Source organism: Typopeltis vanoorti, chromosome 5, assembly GCF_054136105.1.
Source record: "Typopeltis vanoorti isolate ZY-2024b chromosome 5, IOZ_Tvanoo_1.0, whole genome shotgun sequence".
In the NCBI taxonomy this organism is placed as follows: Eukaryota; Metazoa; Arthropoda; class Arachnida; order Uropygi; family Thelyphonidae; genus Typopeltis; species Typopeltis vanoorti.
This window is the reverse complement of record NC_143553.1, coordinates 138297261-138313734: the sequence shown is the minus strand read 5'-3', so window position 1 is coordinate 138313734 and position 16474 is coordinate 138297261. Positions and strand designations below refer to the sequence as shown.

Here is a 16474-nt window from a genome sequence, read left to right as displayed (position 1 = left end):
TCTACCCAACTCTGGATCCTAGTTCTCACAAGTTTCTCCAACAACTTAACCTGACACACTGATAGGCCTATAGTTTGATGCTTGAGTTCGATCACCTCCTTTATGAAGTGGCACAATCTTGCCCTCCTTCCACTCCTTAGGGACTTGACCAAGTGCAAGACTTGTATTAAAAAAATATGTCATGGCAGGTGTCAACTCTCTGGCACTTTCCTTCAGAATACGCAGTGATATATTATCAAGTCCCACAGCCTTATTTACATCTAGTTTACTCAACTCCCCAAACACCTCTTGCTCACTTACAGTCAGTCTCTTCTCTCCATCAACAACTGCTCTCAATCTCTCCATGAAGTCACATTCACAAGATTAAAAGATCTTTATGAACTGATCATTAAGTATCTCCACCACACATTCTGCTACAGCTGTCTTTATACCATTTTTTCCAATCAATGTCATCCTTCCATAATCATTCTTTCTTTTGCTGGCTACATATCGAAAGAACTCCCTAGGATTCTTTTTGGCTTCATTAGCTAACTGCTGTTCATACCTCTCTTTCGCTATATCCTCAACAGCCTTCTGTAACACCACATCTCAAAAGCAGATATCCGTTTCTTATCTGACTTCTTTAGGTTCCAAGTCTCGCTGTTGGAAAAGCAACTGCATCTAAAATCCTCAACTTTGTTCCCATGGAGATAGATCCATCCTTCCAGATTTTAGACAGGTCTCTGACTGTTGTTTTAGCCATTCCTAACCTATTTCTGCCATCTTCTGAACAGCAATTCTTCACATTAATAATGGATCCCAGGTACTCAAACTTGCTGACTTCCTCATTTCTTTCTCCATTAAGATGCACTTGTTTCTCAAGAGCTTCTCTGTTTGTTTTTCCTTTGAGAACCATGATCTTTGTCTTGCTAGAATTGAGTTGAAGTCCTCTGTTATTATTGATCTTGTTAACTTTGTCAAGAATTAGTCCTAGTTCTTCCATGTCATTACAAAGGAGTACTGTATCATCAGCGTACCTCAGATTACTGATCAATCTACCTCCTATCGTAATTCCTGTCCTGCATATATACTAAACAAGTGAGGAGAAAGTAAACATCCTTGTCTAACTCCTTTTCCAACTTGAAGCCAGTCAGTTAATCCAACACCTGTTCTTACTGTGGCTTCTTGCTCCTTATACAAGTTGGCTATCAACCTGATAGTGTGTTGAGGAAAACCCATTCTTTCCATTACTTCCCACAGTTTCACATGCTCAACACAGTCAAAAGCTTTAGAGTAGTCTAAGAAACACATTACCAGAGGGAGTCTGAATTCTTTATATTTTTCTATGATCTGTCTAAGGCAAAGGATCTGATCTCTGATGCCCCTACCTTTCCTAAAACCTGCTTGTTCCTCGGCATCTCTGCCTCAACTTTGGCCTCAATCCTATTTAGCATGATCTTTAATAAAATTTTGCTTGCATGACTGTTGACTCAGGGAAATTAAAATGGAAACATAGGTTTCATAATTGGTTTATGTAATTCTTGTAATAATCAAAGAGGAATAAAGTGCATGAGGAATAGTCAAGGGATATCTGGAGGAAGTAATATCACACTGTATACCCAAGGCTAGGAGAGTAAATTGGGTAAGAATTATACGGATGAATAGTATCATTAAGCATGAGCTGCAAACAAAGAAATGTTGTGGAGGGTATATAAGGAGAAAGGTTACCAGCATGGTGAGGAAGGCAAAACCAGATTATGACAAAGAGTTTTTTGTTACTCTTTGTCATAATGTAGCAAGCAGGAGAAAGAATGACAGTGGAAGGATAACTTTAATGAATGCAGATGGTAGAGAGGTAATAGAGGCAGATGAAATTGTTGAGCTACTGAGTGATTATTTTGCAAGGGTATATCATCGAAGTGAAGATATTGGTGTGGTAGGGACTGATGTGAGAACACAAGTTGAAGAATTGGAGGTACTTAGTATATTGCAGAATCTGAATGCAAATAAGCTGGGAATTGGATGACATACCAGCTCTCATTTTATGAGAATGTGCTGGGGAACTGGCAAACCCTTTAACTAGGCTGATTAATTTAAATCTCATCATCATCATCATCAAATTCCTGCCATGTACCCTCAAGGGGTGTACAGGATATGACAGTACTACATGAAAAAATTACATCATTACTAACTTCCTATCTACAATTTTCCTCCAAATCAGTCTGTTACTTGTCAAGACTCCAACATTATCAGATCTTATATTTCTATCGTCTAAGGCACTTTGTACCGTATCAATCCACCTATATCTTGGTCTTCCTCTGGGTCGTTTTCCTGCCAACCTGGCAGAGAACACTTGTTTTGCTAATCTTTCCTCTCCCATTCTATTTAAGTGACCATACCATCTGAGATTAGCTCTGCTAACGCATTCCTGGATGCTGACAATGGATGCTGATGTTCCACACCAGGCCTCGCCATGTAGTCCTGTTGTTTGCTTTTCTGGCAGCCTCAACTCTCTGAAGATCAGTCACTCCACACATGCCATCCATCCATCTCATTGATGGTCTACCCCTGCCTCTTTTTCCAGGAACTTTACCTACTATTACTGTTCTGAGAAGTCCTCCTTCCATCCTTTCTAGGTGTTCAAAATATTTTAACTTTCTTTTGTCAATATCCTTAAAGAGCCTTAAAGTCCTACTAATCTTTTCTAACACCCATTCATTTGTACGCCTTTCAGTATATGATATTATTATTATTATTATTATTACCCCAAGACCTCATGGAGTCAAAGACTCATCTGGGAAGTCCTTTTATCACACACACATCTTTCTAATATCCTCATTTTTAATATGATATTGCCATTGATGCCATCTGTTCACGCCTCTAATCTTTCTCAGGACTCTCATATCTGCGGTCTCTAGTCTTTGGTCAAGTGTTTTACTTCTGACCCAGCTCTCAGATCCATAAGTTAAAATTGGTTTGAACACAGTCTTGTATACAGCTAATTTAGTGTTCCGACTAATTTCTTTCTTATTCCATATGAATTTATTCAATTGACTTCCCATGATACCAGCTTTGCTGATTCTGTTGTCTATTTCTATATTTAGTTTACCATCTTCAGTAAAAATTGTGCCTAAGTAGCTGAAATGTTTTACTTGTTCCACAGGTTCTCCATTCACAACACAGTTGACATTTTCAATGATTCTGCCTATTTTCATTGTCTTTGTCTTTTTATTGCTGACCTTCATATCATATCTATTACAACAGCTATTCAATTTAGTCAGAGAATCTTGCAGACTTGTAGCAGATTTATTTAGAAGTATAACATCATCCACATAAAGCAAAGAGCTGACATTAACATCTCCAATTTTGATATCAGGTTTAATACCACATTCCTTCATAATGTGATCCATATAGATAATGAATAACAGAGGGGATAATGTACATCCTTGTCTCACACCAGATTTAACATTAAACCATCTTCCTGTACTTCCTTCAATTCTAACTGCTGACTCACAACTCAAATAAGTATTGCTTGATATAATGCCCCATTGACACCATATAACTGCAGCGTATTGAATAGCTTCTCTCTTGGCACCTTGTCATATGCCTTTTCCAAATCGACAAAACTTAAATACAAATCTTTGTTATATTCCCATGCTTTCTCAACTATTTGTCGTAAAGTGAAGATCTGATCCTGACAGCCTCTATTTGGCCTGAATCCAGCTTGTTCTTCACCAAGCTTTTCTTCCACAATTCTTCTCAACCGTTTCTCAAGTATACTTGCATAGATCTTGCCAGGAACACTCAGTAGGGAAATACCTCTGTAATTCTCACATTCAGTTTTATTTCCCTTTTTATATATGGGTACTATGAGAGCTCTACTCCAATCATCAGGAATTCGTCCCTCTATCCAGGCTTTCTGAACTATGCAGTGCAGCCACTGTAAGACTCTTATACCACCATACTTCAGCATTTCTGGTCGAATATCATCTACTCCTGCTGCCTTTCCACATTTCAAGCCTTTGATGGCTTTTTCTACTTCAAGTATGGATATGTATTCCTGACTGCATGCCTGGTCAGTGTTTTTTATCACTGTGCTGTCATCACTGCTTGTTTCATTTAGCAGTTTTTCAAAGTAATTACTCCATACTTCAAGGATATCTTTTTCTCCTGTTTTCATTTCACCTTTATCATCTCTAATTCCTTTTACAGCACTCTTTCCTCCATTCCTAAGCTTCTTCAACAACCTCCAGAATATTTTGCCACCTTCTTGATATTTATTTTCTATATTCTTGCCAAAGTCCTCCCATGACTTTTGCTTAGCTAGTTTTACACACTGTTTAGCTTTCTTACATTTGTCTCTGTATTCTGTAAGAGTAAAAGCTGACTTATTTGCCAGGAACTTTTGATATGCTTTCTTCTTTTCCTTCACTGCCTCTTTAACTTCCTGTGTCCACCAGGGAGTTCTGATTTTTTTATCCTTGCACACAACCTCACCACATGCCTCTCTGGCAGAATCAATCAATGTTTCCTTCAGAGTTTGCCACTGAATCTCCAAGGTTTGATTCCTGTTCTCAAACTCTTTCATTTTCTTTTCAATAATATTTCTGTATTTTAGTCTACAGTTCACATCTGAGAGCTGCTCAACTTTTATTCGCTTTAAAACTTTCTTACGTGTTATTCTTTTCAATATGAAATTCAATTTTATCCTGCTCAAAACTAAATAGTGATCACTTCCAATTTCAAATCCTCTGTACACTCTGGTGTCCTGCACCAGGGAGAAAACATCACTATCAACAATAACATAGTCAATGAGACTTTTCTTATTCCTAGCCTCTTCTCTCCATGTGAATTTGTGCACATTTTTATGTTGGAACATGGTGTTAGTAATAACCATTCCATGTCCTGAGCAGAAATCCAACAAATATTTGCCATTATTATTAGCTTTGCTCTTTTCTCCAAATTTTCCCAAAATATTTTTGTATGTCTCACAATCATTTCCTACTCTACTATTTAGATCCCCAACAAGGACCAACTTTTCCTTTTTCATTGTGTCAGTTGCTTTTTCTAAAGCCTCAAAAAATTCCTCCACTTCTACCTTAGTAGAACCTTCTGTGGGACCATATGCACAAATAAGTCTCATTGTCCAGTTCCCCATTCTCATATTTGCCCACATTACTCTACTTGGGACTGACTGCCATTCAAGAAGATTAGCCTCGTATTTTGTGTTGAATACTATGGCTACTCCTTCTTTTCCTTGATTGTCATTGCCTGAATATAACATTTTGTATTTATTGCTCAGAAAGATCTCACCAGTTTTGGTCTTTTTTGTTTCAGTCACCCCTATTATGTCGATCTGGTACTTATCTAATTCCTCAGCTAGCTCCATTTCTTTGCCATTCAGGCTTCTTACGTTGATAGTACCGATCTTTAACTCTGGTGATGTTGAGTTGGGGTTTAATTTAATTTAAATCTCAACTCTGGCAAAGTTCCAAGAGAGTGAAAGGAACGCAAAATAATTCCTCTGCATAAAGGAAGATCTATATCTGTGGTAGCAAATTATAGACCAAATAGTATCTCAGAAGTGGTGATAAAAGTACTGGAAAAGTTGGTCAGAAAGAGAAATCAGGAATGAATGGATAAGAATATGTTACTCTGTGAGAGGCAGCACAGCTTTTTGACGGGTTAGTCATGCCTTAGTAATCTACTAACTTTTTATAATAGAGTGACAGATGAGTTGGATAAAGGGAATGGTTATACGATGATAATGCTGGAGTTTGCAAAAGCATTTTACAGAATACCACATGGAACTCTGTTATGCAAACTGCAACAAATGGGGGATATATATGAAACTGGCGATAAGGATAAATGGGTGACTTATGGAAATGGAGGAGTGGAATCCAGCAGAAGGAAGGTGACTATTGGAGTGCTACAGGGCTATGTGCTTGGACCACTGCTGTTTAATTTATACATAAATGATATAGGAAATAATTTGAAGAGAGATATTGTTATTTGTCTGTGCAAAGCCACATGGTTAGCCTAGTGGCTTTGCACTTCGCATCCATATGCCTGGAGAAGGAGTGTCCTAGGTTCAATTCCCATCGACAACATGAGGAGCTTATGGATCTTCCTCAGCCATAGCCAAGTTAGCTGGTCTTGGGCTTGGACAGCAGGGTTTTTTCCCCACCAGTTTATCTGGGGTTTTTCATCCCGCAAGCTGGCAAACCAGCCCTGTGAATACACAAGCTACAGTCATAAATACTTACAGCAAGGAAGGCAACGGGAAGCTACCTTGCATCACTGTCTCCCTAGTAATCAGCTTCAATCCTCTCAAAGAGGAAGCCACAGGATTAGGATTGTTATTTGCCAATGATGCAAAGTTGGGTAGGGTAACCAAGGTGATGTAGAGAGCTTGAAAAATGATTTAAATAGGCTGACAAGGTGGGCAAAATGTAATGGATGTCAATTTAATGTGGAAAAGTGTAAAGTTATGCATTTTGGGATACAAAGATTACAAGATGTGTACTACATTGAGGGAACTGTATTTCAGGAAATTGATGAAGCCAGGGGATCTGGTGGTAGTAGATAAAAATCTGAAGTTTAAAGGGCACATTTAAAAGAATGGGTTATTGAAGAATACACTAACAAGCAAAGATAAGAAAGTTATCATTCCTCTTTATAAAGTCCTGATACAACCACATCTGGATTACTGTACTCAGTTCTGGTCACCTATCTTTCTTGGGGATAAGGAAGTGGTGTTGAAGATGCAGAGGCAAGTGACTAAAATGGTGAGTAGTCTGTGTGGTGCTCCCTGTGAGGATAGATTGAGGGTTTGTGGATTACAAAACTTGGCTAACAGGCAAAATGTGGGGAGGTGATATGATAGAAACATTTAAGTTACTTATAGGATTGAATGAGAGGGAAATGTTTCAGCACATGGCTAGTGGGTGCAAAACAAGAGGTCATTGCTGGAAGTTGGGTAAAAGTGTGGTTAGCAAGGGCATGAGGACTAGATTTTCGCTTGGAGAGTGGTGTGTGAGTGGAATGGGTTGCCTGAGTCATTTGTGGGTGCTTTGTCTGTTAATGGTTTCAAGGAGAGGTATGATAGCTATGGTGTGGATAGTTGGGTCTCCTATGATGGGTCTTAGGACTCCATAGAGATAGATGCCCATGCAGTAATAATAATAAAAATAATTAGATTTTTCTATTTGCTTTCATTATGACAAACTACAGATTACTACTGTGTTGAAGTAATAACTAGATGTGGTGCAGGCAATCCATCACCTGCCCTACATCTTGGCATTGCAATGAATCTTCAGATGCCAAGGCGATGTCATGTAATAATAATAATAACTTTAATTTAACAAACTAATTACTTGTTTCCCTAGGATCATTCCCTAAGTGCATTTCACTGGAAATGCACTTAGGGAACGATCCTAGAACTGATTGGAAAGACATCCAGTCTTTACATTGTACTGGTATTAATGCAAATTTATTTCACACAGACAAGATGCAAGTAGGAGAAACTGAATAGTTTCTGTTACTTGTAACCTTCTGCAAATACCTCCACAAGCCACTTTTCAAATGAATTAGCATCAACAATTTCCCTCCTATGCTAAATCCATTGAAATGCATGCAGGAGCTATTCAACACTCCTTCACGGTTCAACTTCAAATCCACAGAACAAATTTTACCTCCTTTGTTAATTTCTCTTTACTGCTGCCCTCTGGACCAGTCTCTAATCTTATGTGTTTCCCATGGAATACAATCTACAACTTTTCAAATGAAATGTGAACAAATTCCTTCTTACCCATTCACAGTACTAATGTACATACTATTGGTTGACCAACCTCTTGTGTATAGGATCTTAATGATAATAATAATATATCCTTATTTATAAAAATGAAAAATAGGATATTACTTTCAAATGGAAATAATTTATGACATAGAATTCAAAGAAACATGTCTCTTAGCAAATATCTCAGATAAATTTCTGATCTTAACTGTAATACATATATGAAAAGATATATGCAATGAGTAGCATGGTAATCATGAAATTTGAAGATCAAATTGCTGTACTTTCTGAAATAATTTCTAAATATCAGAATAAGTTTCATCATCCTCTTCTTATCCCTCTGAAATCTTCCTTCAGGTAGTGTATCATACTAGTTTTCCATTGTTACTGTTTTTTAAATGTTCTTTTTTTTAATATATATTGAATCAGAGAAAATCAACTTTCTCATACAATAAATGATTATTATTTCTCATTAATTTAAGAATTTATGTATGTTTACACAGTTATTTAAAAATTTTATTTATTTGTGTAACTAGTCAGTAGAGATGACTACTTTGTGTTACAAGCCCTCTAGGTTAAACTTTCCTAATTCTTGATTATATTTAAGTAATGAAATGCTTAAAAGTTCTTATTTCTCTGCTTTCTTCTACATGTTAGGAAAATCTTTTCAATATTGACCTTAATGGCAAGGTAAGTTTGATCAGAACAGACTTTTCTGGGCCTGTTTTCTGAGGATTTGAGCAATGCCATATTGTTGTTGAGAGAGAACTTGACTGTTGATGAATATAGCTACCAGTGTGAGTAGATTTCCTGTATGCTAAAAAGGTTAATTAATCTATGAGACCAGATTAATTAGGTTTTTCAGTGCAATTGCAAATGGCAGTTGTGCTTTCTGGTTACCTGCAAAGACCTTGAGTACAATTTATGTACATCTGTGTTCCCACCTTTCTGTTGCTGACCTTGTTTTTAGATGTTTCCATAGTGCAACATCTAAAAATAAAGCTGACCTCTTCACATCGCTCTTCTCTTCCAACTCCTACATAGATGGCCATAGTAAATCACCTCCAACCTAATCCTGGAACACTGGATTACATGCATCCTGCCAGAAAGACATCAGAAGAATCTTGAATAAACAAGATGTCAAAAAAACATAATTATGTAGGATAGTCACTGAAAAATCTTTCATACTTGTCATTTGAACATTTCTGGTCAAATGTCATTTACTCCAGCTTGCCGTTCCTCATGGTCAGGTTTTTGGTTGGTGTTTTTACTTCAAGTATTGATATGTACTCTCTGATTTAAATATTTCTGCTACTAATTTTATCATTTTTGATTACTTTTATAGTACTTTTTGTTCCAATTTTAAGCCTTTTCAATAACCTCCAAAATGTTTCAATTTGTTTGTGATATTTATGTTCAGTATTTTCAGTATTCTTCACAATCAAGTCTTCCTGTGATTTATTTGCTTATATATAATTTTAGCTTTCTTGCATTTTTTTTTCCTTGCTTACACCCTTTGGTATAAGTTTTAATTTTGCTGGACTGCTTCATTAACTTCTTTAGTTTACCACAAAGTTCTGAAGTTTGTCAGCTAGCTTTACCAGTATTAATACTGGTAAAGCTACTGGTACTTACTCACGTGATGTAAGTATCCTGCACAAAAATCCAGCAGATAGCATTATTCTTAGCCTTGCTCTCTAACATTGAATACTGTAGCTATCCTCCTTTGCCTGAATATAAATTATTACTGTTATTTCAGAGTATCTCACTTGCCGTTGATTTCAGGAACATCAGTTATTATGTCAACTTTTTTCTGTAATTCTTCCATTAATATTTATGTCATTGATGCCTCAGTCAGCATACTAGCATCATTTTTTTGTATGTAGTTTAAGCTACTACTACTACTACAGAATACAATTTGATCATCTCTCAGATGCCAGCTCATCCTCAATTATTCACCATCTGGGTGGATACCTAATAACAGTATTAGGTATCCACTTCATGTATTTCCCATGCAGCATGTAGGTATGGTAAGTTATCTAGCATTTACCTTTAACTACTTAGAATTACTTCAGAAATTTTAAATGCATTTTTTTTTGTTTGAATTAAAAATATAACTGCAAAGATATAGTACTTTTTTTCTTGCTACATACTCTGAAAAGAGAGACTGCTATATTAAAATGAAATCAAGTAAATAAGTTTTTTATGAAAAATTGATGTGTATAAAAATTTTTGACAATTTTGATAATATTCACATGGATATTCTGATGGACGTATTATTAATATCTTCAGTATAATTGTATATTCACCTGATGAGAATAAATTGAATCGTTCTTTCATAAACTAGCATTTAGTGTGTTATGTTATTAAAGAAATGATTATACTTGAAGAGGAAATATTTAATAAATTCTCTCTTGCAGCTTTGAGTGTGAAAGTCTACTGCAACTTCTTGAGGCTTTGCGATGTATTCAGAACTACAAATTTCTGCCTGCGCTTCTCCATTTGCATGATGCTCATACAAAACTAGCTGCTTGGGCTGCACCTGCTAGCTCACGTGATGTAAGTATCTAAAACAGTTTATCCAAAACATAAGATAAAAATCTTGTTACAAATGACAAAATCAAATTTCATTTGTATTATCTTAAAGCTGAATTATTATTATTATTAAGAGAGACTTTCAGGGACTCATCAAGGATGGCCACATATCACACACATCAGCTGTCATACCTTTTCTTGAATTCATTCACACTACTGCACTCACCAACTCCAAAGGAAGCCATTCCAATCATTTATTGTTCTAAAAGAGAAAAATCTAGATCTCACCCCTTTTTTCTGACTACATTGATTCTCAACTTCCATTGATGCTCTCATGTCCTCTCCTTTTTATCCATAAAATAAAAAAAATTCCTTCTACTAGTATCATGTATGACCACTTCAGAAGTTTGTAAGTCTCAATCATATTACCCCCCCCCCTCTCTCTCTCTCTCTTGTTTTTCTGCAATTCTGATATAATCTTTAACACTCTTCTTTTCACTCACTCTCTCTCTCTCTCTCTCCCTCCCCAAAACTTTATCAGCATCACCATGGAAACCAAGGAGTAAAATGACTTCCTTTTCTTTACATGTCAGGGTGTTTCAGCATTGCAGTTATGAGTTGTATTTATAATCTTTGCTCTGTGGCTTTTAACTTCAACTTCCTATCTACAGAAACTCCAAGATCCCTCCCTAGCCTGATTAGTTACTTCTAGCATAATCCCACCAACAATGTTCCCTTAAGCTGTGTATGCACTCTGATCAAAAAGGGAGTATACATGCCTGGTATCTGCGCACACAAAATTTTTGTTTTCTGAATTTCTAATTTATGGTCAATTTTTAACGTACTATATGAAAAATCATATTTGTCACTTATTTTATTTACTAATTTCTTTATTCTCATATTATTCTAACCTGTGCCATACGAGGGGAGTGGGGGGTTGGAAAGTTCTGATAAACACTCAGAACAAAAAATGATATTAAGACAACTGATATAACCACAAGAAAGAAAGAACATACTAGTCTAGTAGCAGAGTTATGAAGGTAACTTATGTTCTTATATCCTCATATGCTCTTTCTTGTAGTTATATCAGTTGCTTTAAAATCATTTTTGTTCTGGGGTGTTAATCAGAACTTTCCAGCCATCCTTTATGTGGGCAAACTGACCGTGATGTCAGCAAGTTGCAAAGGCATATTTGTTTAGGGTGACAGTACAGTCACTTGAATTCATGCAAATAGTGATGGATTTTTGTAGCTACATAGATTTAAGTAAATTAATTTAGTGCTCACAATTTTATAGGTTATAGCTAGATGAAAAAAGGGCAACATTAATATGAGAAATATTACATTAATATTTAACTGTTAACCTATTGATATTTGAGGAGCAGTGAAGATTTTGGAAAAATCGAAGAAACGAAGAAATTATGAAAGAATTAAATCAAGAACCAGTAATAGAAAAAATTAAAAAAAATATAAACATAAATGGATGGAACACATTCAAAGAATGAAAATAGAAAGATTACCAAAACAAGCCTTAAAGTACAAGCCATTAGGAAAAAGAAAACCAGGACGTCCTCTTAAACGATTCAACGATGATTTCTAAGGCCAGAACAGGCCGTGCTAGGCCTAAATCCTTGATACGCATGATGATGATATTACATTAATGGTTTTAGTGCATTAAACCCCCAAAATGTCACTGTCAAAATTAAAGTGGAAAAGAACTGCAAATTTGCTTAAATTTGAGTGGCTTGACAAATATGACATAATTTGTTTATAAATAACAAGTATATGCAGTATTAAGTAATAGAAAGAGTAAACATTTAGGATGCTCTTATAGAAATATTTAGCATACAACATACACGATCATTTAGTAAATCTATTGTAACCAGTTTTAGGCATATCAAATTAAGCGTTTGTGGTTTGTTACTTTTGCTTCTGTTAGCACAGGTCACTGCACACACATCGAGTCTGTGACTGGAAACTTGTGCTCAAAATGTTTTTCATATACACATGGTCAGCAAAACTTAGGGAGAATATTGCCCACCAATATAATATGACATTAGATTTCTCATTATACCATAGTGCATAATTTACATTTACTCACATTGAACTGAAGGCCATTTTCATATGCCCACAATGTCAACTTGCTCAAATCATTCTGCAAGTACTGCATATCAGCTGCATTCCTCATTATCTATTTTTGCATCATCAGCAGCAGCAGATAGCTGTGTGTTGCCTGATAAATCCTTCCCAATCTCGTTAATGTAAGAATTGAATAACAGTGGAATAAGAAACCAAAATAGACAGGCTCACCCTTCCCTGCACTTTTTTGAACTAACTTCTTTGTTAAGCTCACCATCCTCTTATTCGTGTCAATACTTTGTAATCCTGTTGCATATTCTCCAATATATGCAACAATCTTCCATGCTGAATCTTGTTAAAAGCCTTAGTAAAATACAAAAGTATCATGGTGTATCCATTCCCCTTGTCTAACTCAATTGGTAACATTATTATAAAACATGAGCAAGAAAATTGCTCAGACATACCCTTCCCTTAGTAAACTTATGCTGTTCATTGCAAAGTATCTCTGTCAGCCCATATCTGTGTTTTGAGCTATTATCGATTTTTCCAAAATCTTCACTGCTCCTCAGATATCAATAGGTCAACAGTTAAATACATGTCTTTGCACCATCCGTATGCAATGGGATTATCATATATTCTTTCTACTTCTGTGGAATCTTCTCTATTCTGAGAATCATATTATGTAGCCTGGTCAAAGGAACAGCCCGTTCAGCTGAACACACCTTTAACATGCGTGCTGAAAGAGGGTTCAACTTTACCATCTATTGCCAAATTCTTATTCAGTTTGTGAAACAGCTCTAGTACCTCCTCACACACCTGAGTTTCTCCATCTATTAAAGAGATAGCAGTGAGCTCAGTGTCGTATACACCAAGTTGATAACTTTAGCAAAATGGGTACTCGTATGTTAACACTGCTTTTGCAGGTCACCATATCTTTAATCAGCAAAGTTATTTGTTCACATGCAATCTTTCTTTTACTTGGCAGCATAGCTTTTGGGTTGTCTTTATCTTATATAGATGTGCAGCCAGTTTCTTTTCATACTGATACTTGGCTTTCCATATGTTGTAACTCTTCTAACCTGCTCTTATAATTTTCATAACTGACATCCTTATGCACATTGTTTCCCTTCCATATTGTCTTTAATAAGATTTCACTCCTACCCTGTTTATTCTTTGACCTCTAGAGAGAGAGATTCTGATATTGCATCATGTGTTTCTACCATAACAACAGTCATCTTGAATGACAAGAATATTGAGTAAAGTAATGTGTACAGATATCAAAATGGAGAATTAGATAACAGAAAGTGTACTAAGGAAGAGGTGGAGGCATTTGTTGAATCATTCGAGAAGGCGGCTAGAGATCTAAATGGGCAGAGCAGGAATGGGATATCGAACATAGAAATGTCTTGAAAAAATTAGGAGAAAAGAGCAGAGCTGATAATAATGATAAGTAGCTGTGGATTTCTGTTCAGGACACAGACTAGAGTGAAGATATAAGAAATAAGAATTTTGGTAGATAGTCTTATACGTTGGTTACTCATAACTGTTATTTTTCAGGAAATATAAAATATTCATTATAAAAACTTTAATTAATATTTCCTATATTTTGGCAACATTACATTGTCACCATTAGGGATCACAAAAAAACTGATATGTGCACAAAGGCACTAACATGAGGCAAATGAGGCTGAAAAAAAAAAAGGCGACAGAAGTTGGACCTGTAGTCCTAAATGGTGTCCCTTAGTGGACTAAATTGGGTAGTCTTGGCCTGACAATTGTAGAATGTATGCTTCCCAAATTTGAGGCAATCTCATGCACCCAAATTTGTTGAGGTTTAGAAAGTTTTCAGGGCTGAGGCAGATTTGAGGAACAGCCTTTCATATTTGTACTTGCTGCAGCGTAATAGAGTGATCTTCTTCTGGTGTATCCTGTGGTGGGTTTTCAAAGCATGGTCAGCAAGTCCTGAGTGGCTATGATGATAGAACCAGATGCAGTCCTTATTTTCAGAAATTATTTATATTTGCTATTCTGCCTGTTTGGTCATAGTAGGACAGTTTGCAGCTGCAAGGGACTGAGTAGGTCTAGAGAAGGTGGTTGGTCGTTAGGTAATGGATGCAAGTTTTTTATGTGGTCTGTAAGTTAGGATTTTTGTTAATTTTTCAGATGTACCCCAGATATATGGAATTTTAACAGAGTTTATGTATTCTCTGCTCTAAAGGGAGGAGGAGTTGCAGTTACAAAGTTTTAATATTTATGAAGGTTGTAGGATACTAACCGAATGAGGATGGTTGGCAATTTGGGATTTAGCCAACCAAATTGGAATCTTGTTGGCTTAAACCATAACACAAAATGATGGTACAACATGATGGAATTTCATACTGTCTGAGGCATCTCCCGGTTAAACAAGGGCCCCTGATGTTTTCATCAGAGGAATCAGGGTGAACAACGAAAAGTCAGCTACTGAAATGAACCCCAACTCAACATCAGCAGAGATGAAGATTGGCACTATCAACATAAGAGGCATCAATGGAAAAAAAATGGAAACTGTATATATTATGTCAATCTGATTTAATAGATGTTACTGAAACAAAGAAGCCGAAATCAGGTGAGATCTTTCTGAGCAACAGATACAAAATGTTATATTCAGAAAACAACAATCAAGGAAAAAAAGATGTAGCTATAATATTATATGCTAAAAATGAGGATAATCTTCTTGAATGGCAGGCAGTATCAAGTAGAGCAATATGAGCTAATATCAGAATGGGGAACTGGACAATGAGACTTATTTCTCCTTATGGTCCCACAAAAGGTTCTAATAGGGAAGAAGTGGAGGAATATTTCAAGGCATTAGAGAAGGCAGCTGACAACAAAAAAGGAAAAGTTGGTCCTTGTTGGAGATCTAAACAACAGAGTAGGAAATGATTACTAGACATATAAGAATGTTTGAGGAGAGTTTGGCAAAAACAGTAAAGCTAATAATAATGGTAAGTACCTGCTAAATTTCTGCTCAAGACATGGGACTAGTTATTACTAACACCATGTTCCGACATAAAAATGTGCACAAATTCACACGGAGAGAAAATGCAAGGAATAAGAAAAGTTTCATTTACTGTGTTATTGTCAACAGTGATGTTTGCCCACTGGTTCAGGAAAAAAAGTTCACAGAGGATTTGGAATAGGAAGTGATCACCATTTAGTATTGAGCAGGATAAAATTGAACTTCATATTGAAAAGAAGGGTGTGTAAGAAAGATTTGAAATGAATCAAAGTTCAGCTATCAGATGTGAACTGTAGACTCAAATATGCAAACATTATTCACGAAAAAATGAAAGTGTTTAAAAATAAAAACCAAACCATGGAGATTCACTGACAAACCCTAAAGACAACTTTGATTGATTTAGCTTCAGAGACATGTGGTGAGGTAATCTGCAAGGATAGTAAAATCAGAACCCAACTTAAGAAGTTAAAGAGACAGTCAAGGAAAAGAAGAAGAAAGTATATTGAAAGTTCACAAAAAGTAAGTTAGCTTGTACTCTTAAGGAATACAGAGGAACATGTAAGAATGCAAAGCATTATGTAAAATTAGCTAAACAAAAGTCATGGGGAGACTTTGGCAAGAACATTGAAAATAAATATCAGGAAGACACTAAAATATTCTGAAGGCTATTGAAAAAGCTCAGAAACAGAAGAAAAAGTACTGTAAAAAGGAACTAGAGATAATAAAGTGAACATGAAACCTAAGGATAAAGATCTTCTTGATGTATGGAGTAATTACTTTGAAAAATTGCTAAATGAAATGAGCAGTAACAGTATGGTGGTAGAAAACACTCAACAGAATGCCATTTGGAATATATATATATATATCTGTATTTGAATAAAGTTATCACAAACCTGAAATGTGGAAATGCAGGGGGAGTAGATGATATTCGACCAGAAATTCTAAAATATGGAGTTATAAAATTTTTACAGTGGCTATACTGTATAATTTTGAAGGCTTAATCAGAGGATTGTTTTCCAGGTGATTGGAGTAGAGCGCTCATAGTACTATAATAAAGGGAATAAAGTTGAATGTGAGAATTACAGAGGA

General features: G+C 35.9%; 1 protein-coding gene across 1 annotated transcript in view; it reads left to right on the top strand.

The window, feature by feature from the left end:
• The window catches only part of LOC150106865 (KICSTOR subunit 2-like), a 128488-nt gene that overhangs the window by 54691 nt on the left and 57323 nt on the right, over nucleotides 1–16474 (top strand). Inside the window, exons 5-6 of the mRNA XM_090392775.1 lie at nucleotides 8004–8131; nucleotides 10195–10333. Of these exons, the coding sequence (XP_090248901.1) occupies nucleotides 8004–8131; nucleotides 10195–10333 (267 nt within the window). The remainder of the gene's footprint in view (nucleotides 1–8003; nucleotides 8132–10194; nucleotides 10334–16474) is intronic.